Source organism: Capricornis sumatraensis, chromosome 11 (assembly GCF_032405125.1).
Source record: "Capricornis sumatraensis isolate serow.1 chromosome 11, serow.2, whole genome shotgun sequence".
Classification (NCBI taxonomy): Eukaryota; Metazoa; Chordata; class Mammalia; order Artiodactyla; family Bovidae; genus Capricornis; species Capricornis sumatraensis.
The window spans coordinates 47,304,788-47,314,257 of NC_091079.1; the positions used below are offsets into that span (position 1 = coordinate 47,304,788).

The 9,470-nt window shown below is 34.3% G+C and overlaps 1 protein-coding gene across 3 annotated transcripts in view; it reads left to right on the forward strand.

Moving 5' to 3' along the window:
• YTHDF3 (YTH N6-methyladenosine RNA binding protein F3) overlaps positions 1 to 9,178 on the forward strand; it is a 34,489-nt gene extending 25,311 nt beyond the window's left edge. For all 3 annotated transcript variants that reach the window (XM_068984160.1, XM_068984161.1, XM_068984159.1), the window contains exon 5: positions 6,137 to 9,178. In XM_068984160.1, coding sequence (XP_068840261.1) covers positions 6,137 to 6,160 — 24 coding nt within the window. In that variant the 3' untranslated portion in view covers positions 6,161 to 9,178. The remainder of the gene's footprint in view (positions 1 to 6,136) is intronic.
• The last annotated feature ends 292 nt before the right edge of the window (positions 9,179 to 9,470 follow it).

Sequence of the window (9,470 nt, forward strand, 5' to 3'; positions counted from 1 at the left end):
TGTGTGTTACTTCTAACGATAAAGCCAGTGTGATTACAAAATAAAGAAAAAAACAAACTGCTGATGTCTGGAGTATATTTGCCCAGTATAAATTTGAGTCTTCATAGCCATCTTAACTATTTAGGTAATGTTTTACTGAAGTTTTACTTTGTTATAATGACTACATCATTTAACTTCTATATTCTTTCATTCTTATAAGTCCTTATTGATCAGTAAACAGACTGAGGTGAGATTTTTAGTTTAATAGCCTTTTAAATTCCATATAAGAATAATTAGTGTATTTGAGTACCTGTAACTTTGGGGTGCACTTCTAAAATACAATACTCTTTCCTTGGAAAGAGATGAAGGCCTGCAGCTTAAACTGAAACAAGCAAGACATAATTGTAATAAAATCCCTATTAAATAGTTTCGATTTCCAGAACAGTCTTGTATATTTTAGTCATTTATGCTATTTTATATTGTTGAGTATTTCCAAAGAGTAAGTTTTAGTCCCTGATAGTTTTTTCACAGTTGGAGCCATTTTGATTCTGAGATGAGATGATGTTAGGTCTGTCTCAGAGTAATCAAGTTTGTGTTGATACAGAAGAAATTACTTGAGCAGTAGGTATATCTTTGTCAACAGTAAACATTTTCCTGACAGTTCTTATACTTCTTTTTCTCAAGTGGAACATTTAATTTAATGCTTTCTCATTGTCAGATTATAGTTGTTAACTGTTGTATGGTTGAAGTCTGTTTAGTGAGTTCATTATGGTGAACAGAAGCAAACTCAGTGTATAAAATCCTGCTTTTCATTTGATCCTCACTGTAAAAGATTTCTCTGGAAGATAGGTTTTGGCCCAGGATATATCACACTTGATAGAATAAACTTAATTGCATATTTAAGTGAGTAATTCTATGTTAAGACATTGAGTGGTTTTCTGAATAGTCAAGATGATTCCATTTTTATTGTAGTAATACTCTATTCTGAGCTTGGTAAATAACTCATATCTGTTATGGTGTGAACAATCATCCTTAAAGTGAATGGTATTTCAACTGTTTCTTTTTCTTCAGCAGCAAATGCATGATTACAGTCAACCCTCCATGTCCACAGATAAGAACCTGTCAATATGGAACCCCTGGATACAGAGGGCCAGCTACTGTGAGGGCCTTGAGCGACCTTGGATTTTGATACCCACGGGGGTATTGGAACCACCTCCCTGCAGCACATAAAGTAAAAGACCTAGGATGTAAAAAAGCTACACGTGAACAGTTTCCCTTATGAATGACAGTCTAGAGGATAATAAGTTTATTATTTTCATTTTATCATAGTCTAAAACCTCACTCCAAAATAGGGTTGCATATTGATTCCTCTGTGTGTTTTTAAGAACTTGATACTGGGTCCCAGATAAGTTCCCCCTGCACTCCTCCCCGCACCAGAACACTAGCGTGTATCTTGCGCTAGTCATCCTTTATCACCATATATTTAGACCCTATGTGTTCTTTTCTTAACTGTTACCTTATTCATTCAACAGATAAATATTAAAGGTTTACCAGTAAGCCACTTAAGGTAAATCACCCTTGCTTTGTAGAACTTAAGAGTTTTGGGGAGAGACAAATAGAATAGTAAAATTTTGTAGTTTTCACTGTTGAAAACTTCATGATTCTTACAGAATTGTTTTGCTAAGTATTTTATATTTTTTTTCTGCCGTTATAATTTGTATTTTCAGTCTTCCCAGTTTTTTGCTACAAGCTTATAGAGGTGTCTTATATTGTGTGATCTTGCTAAATTCACATATTAATTCTAGTAGTTTTTCCTGCCTAATAGTCATACCATCTGCCAGTAGAGACCATTTTATTTCTTTTTGATTTTATGCTTTTTTCTTAAAGTTTATTACTTATGTAGTATTATTTAAACCTAAAGATAATGAAAAGGAATTAAGTCATTTACCTGTAATGTTTAGGTGATGACCCCTCTGAGGACACTGAAGAAAATTTTTGTTTTCAGCTCTCTCCTGCCCTTAAGGGTAGGGGAGTTCTTAGCTCATCTGTTAAGCTGTGTCAAAAAGACATGGGCTTGGGGAGTAAACTTCCTCCCAGAGTTCATCTTCACAGGCTGAATTCTAGGTGTTGGTCTTGCGATCTCCGGTACCTTTGCTAAAATCTGGGTGGGGAAGAAGTCGTCAGATATCTGCATCTGCTTGGTTGAGACCTAGCCCTCTATTCGTGGTGAAGAGAGGGAGGAGGGATTTTTCTGCAGGCTGTTGTTTTATTTTTGAATTGTCAGTCGTAACTAAAAGTAAAAATTGAGTTCTGTGAACCACTTTGGAAAGTTTGTATCCTAAAGATGTCTGAAGTGCTGTCTGCTGAAACAGCACTAGAGGTTTCATCCTTTCCCAGGGCTTCTCAGCCTTGGCTCCTTTGTGTAATTCAGGTTTCCTATCCCCCGTGTTACTTCGTACAACTCACTGGGGCATGTGATTATGACCTCAGCTGTGTCATATGTACCTGGTTTTAAAACAACACTAAAAGTTATATCACTGATAGATAGCTCATTAATTCTTAGTCTCATGTTTTTAGTGGTCTGTTACTAATAGCATGTCCAGAGATTTCTCATATTCAAATGTTTAATACAGTATCAAGCACTGTTCTAAATCTTATGATATAAATGTGGGGTACTTGAGGGTTTTTGCCTAAAGCAGAGGTGTTGATGACCTTTTGACTTCAGGAGGAATTGAATTTTGTTGAAGGATGTTTTACCATGCTGAGGACTTGGAAATTTGTGTACTCACACTGCACCTTTCCTTCTTTCTCTAGAATCATGTATCTAATTGCCTATGTAACATCTTCACTTAGTTGTTTCATAAGCATCTTAAATCCAATATGGCTTCTGTTTCTTTGCCTGCCCCAGACCTGCTCCCCCTTTGTAGAGGGCCATTGTCCTTCCAGAATAATTTGATATTTCTTTTTCACACTCCATATCTAACCAGTCTGTTGGACAGTCTTGTTGGCTCTGTTTTCAGAATATATCCTGAATCCAAGCACTTCTCACTAGTCCTGCACCCTTCGTTATTATCGTTGCCATGCTGGAGGATTATTGTGCTGTCCTTACTGCCTTCCTGCACCTACCTGTGCTCCTCTCCACACTCTGTTATCATCAGAACAGCCCATAAGAGATCCTTTTGGGACAAGTGAGACTGGATTCAGTTTTCTCATACTTTTCTGAAGTTAGTATCAAAGTATTACTAACCTCAAAATACATCAAGAAATATTCTCTCTTTTCCTTATCTCTAATTCTGGGATAATTAATCAAATGCATTTATGGAACTGTGAATCTGGTAGTTTTTAGTTTGGGATAGATTTTTAATTGTCGGTTAAAGTTCCTTAGTTTTTATAAGTCTCTTCAAGTTTTCTTTTTACTGTTGAGTTTGTTTTATTATGTTGTATTTAATAAATTATGTTTTTAGCAAGTTGTTGGTATTGTCTCAGACATTTTTGGCACATTGGCATTTGTGACCCTATGGACTGTAGCCTTCCAGGGTCCTCTGTCCATGAGCTTCTCCAGGCAAGAATACTAGAGTGGGTAGCCATGCCCTTCTCCAGGGGATCTTTCCCACCCAGGAACTGAGCCGGAGTCTCCCATATCACATGCAGATACTTTACTGTCTGAGCCACCAGGGAAGCCTCATATTGGTGTTAATAGTGTTTTAAATTTTTTTTAGCTATATCAGTCTTCATATTATTTATGCTTTCTCTTTTTTAAATGAGTCTTTTTAGAGATTTTTCAATTGTTAGCTTCTTTTACCCCTTCGCCCCAACATCAGTTTTTATTTTTGTTTTCTTGTGCTGTCTTTGCTTTTTGTTTTCTGTTAAATTGTTCTCCTGGGTCTTATATTCTATTTTGGGGGACTTAGCTGCTGCTCATTTCCTAACATACTGAGTGGATGATGAGCTCATTTTTCAACTGAAAAATATATATATTTTCAAATCAACACTTGTAAATTTCTAAGTGCTATTCAAGGGCTTAGATTTAGTATATTGCACTGGTGTTAAAACTTTGGAATTTTTGTTATGGTCTCTGGGAGACTTTTAGAAGAGAATTTCCAGTGTGGAAAGATTTCGTCATTGTTGTTACCTGTTTGCCATGTTAAAATTGATGTTTTTACCTGTTAAAATGTTACCTGTTAAAATTGATGTCAGAAAATGTGATCTGTATGATACTGATTCCTTGGTATTTATTTTCATTTTCTGGTCTAACATATAGTTCCTTTTGTAATTGTTCATTGTGTACCCTGCCATAATTTTTTTTTTTTTTTTTTGCCATAATTATTTAGCTCAGTTTTCTGTTTTCTGTATATTCAGTCTTTATTTTCACCAATTTGTCTTCTTTATCAATTACTGAGAGAAATGTGTTTAATTCTACTGTAATTAAGAACCTGTCAGATTTTCTTTGTAATTCTGACAACTTTTAATATATGTAAAGTTGTATTTTTTTTTAATACTGCTGTAATTATAAAATGTTTTTCACTCAATATGTGATTGTTTAACAATGGTTTTTGCCTTTAGAATCCACTATATATACACATATATACCCACTATATAACTGTATATATCAATCAAGTATATACAGTTGATTGACTCAGTCTTTATCTGGCTTGTTTTTCACTATTTTTAACTTTTCTGTCTCCTTATGTTTAAGGTTAATTTCCTATAAATCATTTTTTAATACAAATTTGAGCTCTTCTGTGTTTCTGTTGAACCTACATGTTTTGATGGCTTGATTTAAATGTGTATTTCTGCCACTTTATATTTGTGCTTTCTCATTAATCATTTCATGGGGAAGAATGAACAGTGAGCCATTCGTTACCTCCTGTGTTTTATAATCCAGCTGATTATAGCAGGCTTCACCATTTTGCATGCAAATCTGTTTTCCTTCAGCTGAGAAATAAATTTCCTTTATGTTTAGGCTGATTTGTTATTTTTTAAAGCTTTAGGTATCTTGTAAAATTAGACTATAACTTCCTGGTTCCAAATTATTATTACTTTTTTCTAATTTTGGGGGGTCTCTTTTTCCTTTATGCTTTTGGATTTTTGTTTTTGTTTATCCTTTTGGAAATTAGCTTGTTTTGTGTCTGTTTTCATTTTTGTTTTATTCTTTAATTTCATAATATCCCACTGATACTTATGGGTGCATAAAATAGTTTATTTGTGGTTATTTGTATAGTAGGACATTTATTTGTTAAACTTCTGTGTTAAATACTGTCATTCAAGTTGTAGAAATATATACAAATGAAGAAGGAAGGGCTTTAGTAACAAAGAACTTTAGGTTGTCTTTAAAATTTTAAATAATTTCCTGATGTCACAGAGGATGGGACATTAATTTTACCATTTTCAAAGTATGCACATATTTATTATGGAATGTGTATTACTCATGAAAAAGGAGTAGTGAAACCAAAAATAGAGTCTTAGAATGTATTAGACACAAGTGGCTTTCAAGCTGTGGTCCTTGGACTGGAAGCATTAGGATCACTGTGAACTTGTTAGAATTGCAGGCTCAAAGATAAGTATTGCAGGTGGATATTTGATTAATAACCATCATGAAAACATCACTCAGTTTAACTTTTGTTCAAGGGATTTCTGCTTTCTTAAAAGGAATTATTAGTAATAAGTATTAGTGTTTATTCAAATGAATTATGCTGAATGTGAGAGTATGATACTGAGAAATTAACACAGAAAGCTTAATTGAATGCAACTTTAACACACCTCTTCCTTTCCTCCTGACCCTGCCTCAGCCAGTAGTTCTGATTGCTTCACAGGACTTACAGTCTGTTTGATACTTAACCATCAAGAACTCATGGAAGGGGCTAGAAATACATTTATTGTAGTAGTCCCACGTAAACAAAATTCTGTGGGAAGATAGGGCTGTGGAAGGGACCTATAATCTCTTGAACTGGGTCTTTGTGTTTGGAATTGTTTATTTTAAAATGGCTTGTGGTACTCCCACTGTGGTGTGTGTAGGTAATAGTGAATTGTTTTTACCTAACTATTTGAATTAGTATTTGAAGAACTTCTTTATGGACGTGGTTTACTTTCTATGTGCATCTAATTTAAATCCCTAAACGATGATGTTTCCTTAAAGGTCTTTGTGTTTTTCTTTCAGGAGAGAAATAGAAACAAACAATAACCCTATGAAGATACCCTGTTAGAATTACAACACTAATGATGTAGACTCTGGAAATGCCTAATAAGTCAAAGAAGACGTTATTAAAGCTTTTTTCTGCTTAAGGTGACATCTTTGAACTCTAACAACACAGAATTGACTCTTCTTGTAATGGTTTTCATCAGCGCGTCTGCCCTTATACTCTCACCAAACACACTTGAGAACTGTAACTCCGTCAAGCACTTTCTGTCCTGAAGCTTTTACCAGTATCTGCTGTCTTTTGTAATTATGCATCCTAGCTAAGGCACAGAAGACTGAATGAATGCAAGGATTCATTAACTCTTTGAATTTGTTAAATACTAACAGTTAACCATTAGAAGTGGTTCAATGATGTAAGAGTCACACTGCTTCAACTTTTTCTTTGTTGTAGTTTTTAAATTGTCAATTTTTAGCTATTTGACAGATTAAAAGCAAAAGAATCATGCCATACTTAGTCCTGGAGTTAAAGTCTAAATGTTTATGTGAAAATTATTGTAGTAAACTTTTAATATGGCAAAGCAACCTTAAGCTCTATTTTAGCCAAATGAAACATAATCTGAGATTATATTAGAACATTTCCCTTGTCTTCAAACTGTTTGGTGTAACAGAATATTGATATGCAGCTTGGTGGGTCTCACCAGTTAATGCACATTCTTCTCCCCTCCTTCCCCCAATAATATGTATACTGAAAAATGTGCATTTGTCTGAGGAATTATTTTGTTTGCTACCACTTAATGAATCTCAAAATTTTGAGTAATGTACCTCAGTCTAATCAGACTTTTTATGACCTTTATAACTACATTTAAAACCCTTAATTCCTATTTCTGGGTGTTTGCGAGCCTGATTGCTATCATGAAGTAAAAATTTATTACTCTAGGTATTCACTAGCTAAATAAACATAGTTCTTGTTTAGCAAGCATATATTGTTCCTCAACTCCTTTCTCCGGCTTTTGCGGTGTCCTGGCATCCTTAAAATATTTGAAAATATGGCCTTGATCCATGGATTAAATCAGTATCTAAGTGAATGTGTTGATGTTTTATTGATCAGATCTATATAAATGGGAATACAGCATATATCTGGGTATTCTTATAGTTATCTTTTTAACATCTTATTTTTTTCATTAATGACATATCAGCGTTAATTTTGTATCTTGAAACAAATTGATTTTGTATAATTAAACGTGTCAAGCATCTGTATTACCTGATTTGATGGCATATGGTTGTGAAATAATGTACTGCCCCTTATATTACGGTTCCAAAAGGAGAAAGCTATGTAGAAAGATACATTAAGGATGGTAATAGCAATATAGTAGGTTTGAATACCTTGATGTTTTGCATTACTCCACTTATGTTTACATCATGTTTAGAGATGTTTTCATCACTATGGTCTTTGGTCACTTCAACTCAAAAATTTAATGACAGATATTTCTTTGAGGCTTTCATTTATATGATTTTTTTTGTACAATATTTTCTTAAAATGTACAAATACTGTATTCAGGTGAAAAAAAATACAGTATTTGTAGATAAATTGTAGTGACTTCACAGTGCTTTGGTAGTCCCAGCATAGTTATCAGTGTTTACTGAAGGGAACATCAAAATATTAATAGTGTATTACAAAAATCAAGACTTTCTTAAAGGAAAATTGCACCTGTTTTACCTTTTTCAGAGTAAGCCATGAAATCTTGTAAGATATCTCTTAACTATTTATAATGAAAGTTGGCGTTTGGGTGTAGTCCCCGCAGCAGCCTTCCACGTCCCTTGGGTTATATAGGTGGGACGGGTCAGAGAAGACCATTGTCACTCTGAAGGTCCTGTGGGAGAAAACTGTGCATGAGTGACCTGTAGAAAGGCTCTGAGTCCTCTGAGCTGCTCTTTTTCTTGGTGCTTTATTAGCAACTCTGAATATTTTTTATAAAACTAGTTGTTACATTATTCACAGATTGAAACTTGTTTAATTTACAGTAGGTTTCTGTGTAAGAAACGTCACAGAACACTCAACAGGCAGGCTGATTGCAATAGCAGACTCAGAAGTGTCACCTGTAATTCTACTCATGGTGAGGAGTTCCTCCCAGTGCCTTTAACCTGGATTTCTAATATTAAGTGAAATGGGTGCAGCATTCCTTTGGGAAAAACAAAACTTTTCAATCGGTGGATTTTTTTTCCCCCTCATTCAAGTTTTCTTCAGAGTACCTACTTTCTCTCCCTTCTTGGTCTGTCAACGTGCAGCAGAATATTTTTCCTCTTAAGTGAAAGGATCGCAGGTTGTCTCATTAGCACAAGGAATGGGAGGTTTCTTAACTCCTGGGACCCAGAAGGGTGAGAAATTGGGCTCTTCAACAGGAGACTGACCCCGTGTTTTGAGCAATCACAGATTGAGACATTATTGGCCCAGTAAACTCCTTGCCTAATGTTTTTCCAAGATCTGGTTTGAATGTTTGTTAATTAAAGTTTATCTTATATGGGTGTTTTATTTTGAAAGGTATTATATAGTTTGTATATTTAACAGTAAGGGGGAAAATGTAACCAAAATTAGTATTCTTTCTCTATACTTATTGGTACTTGAAGATTCCTTTCAGAAGAAACCCCAGCCTTTTCCTGAGTTCAGTCCTCGTTTTAACTTAAGTGATCTTTTTAATTCTGAAGCTGTGTTCTTTTTGAATACCATGCATGGGGGTTAAAGCTGATGTTAAAACAGTTTGCAATAAAAAAAAAAAAAGAATCAGCTTAAGTCATTTAATCATTTCAAGTGCATTCTGCATCCTATAAACATAAGTTTGAGAAATTTAAGAGAATTGTGTTTCATGAAGTTTTGCATATCTTTTGTTATGCCATGTAAATTCCCTTCTTTTTCATATGATTAAAGAAAGGTTATGATAAAATGATTAGTTCATTTACATTCACTTGTAGCAATTACATGAGAATTTGAATTTTGTCGTGTTTGGGTTTGTTCATTCCTGTGAATGATGGTACAGTTAGGTGAGATTTTCTGTTATGGTACCCAAACTCACCATTTGGTCCTCTTAATCTTTGAGGGTTTCAATAAAAATTGTTCACTCACATCTGTGTTCTTTCCATTTTATCTTTATAAATATGCATTGCCTTTCAAGAAAAATTTTAACGTTTTTGCCAACTCTGTTATGAATTTCCTGATTGACATATTTCTCAAGTACAAGTAGATTATATCACTCGATTTAGTTGGCCATTTGAAATTAAGTAGGGGAATTAAACAGAGGAGGAAGGCTAACAGTTTATCCTAATCTTTATGCACTCCAGTGCGCTTATTGAATTACATACC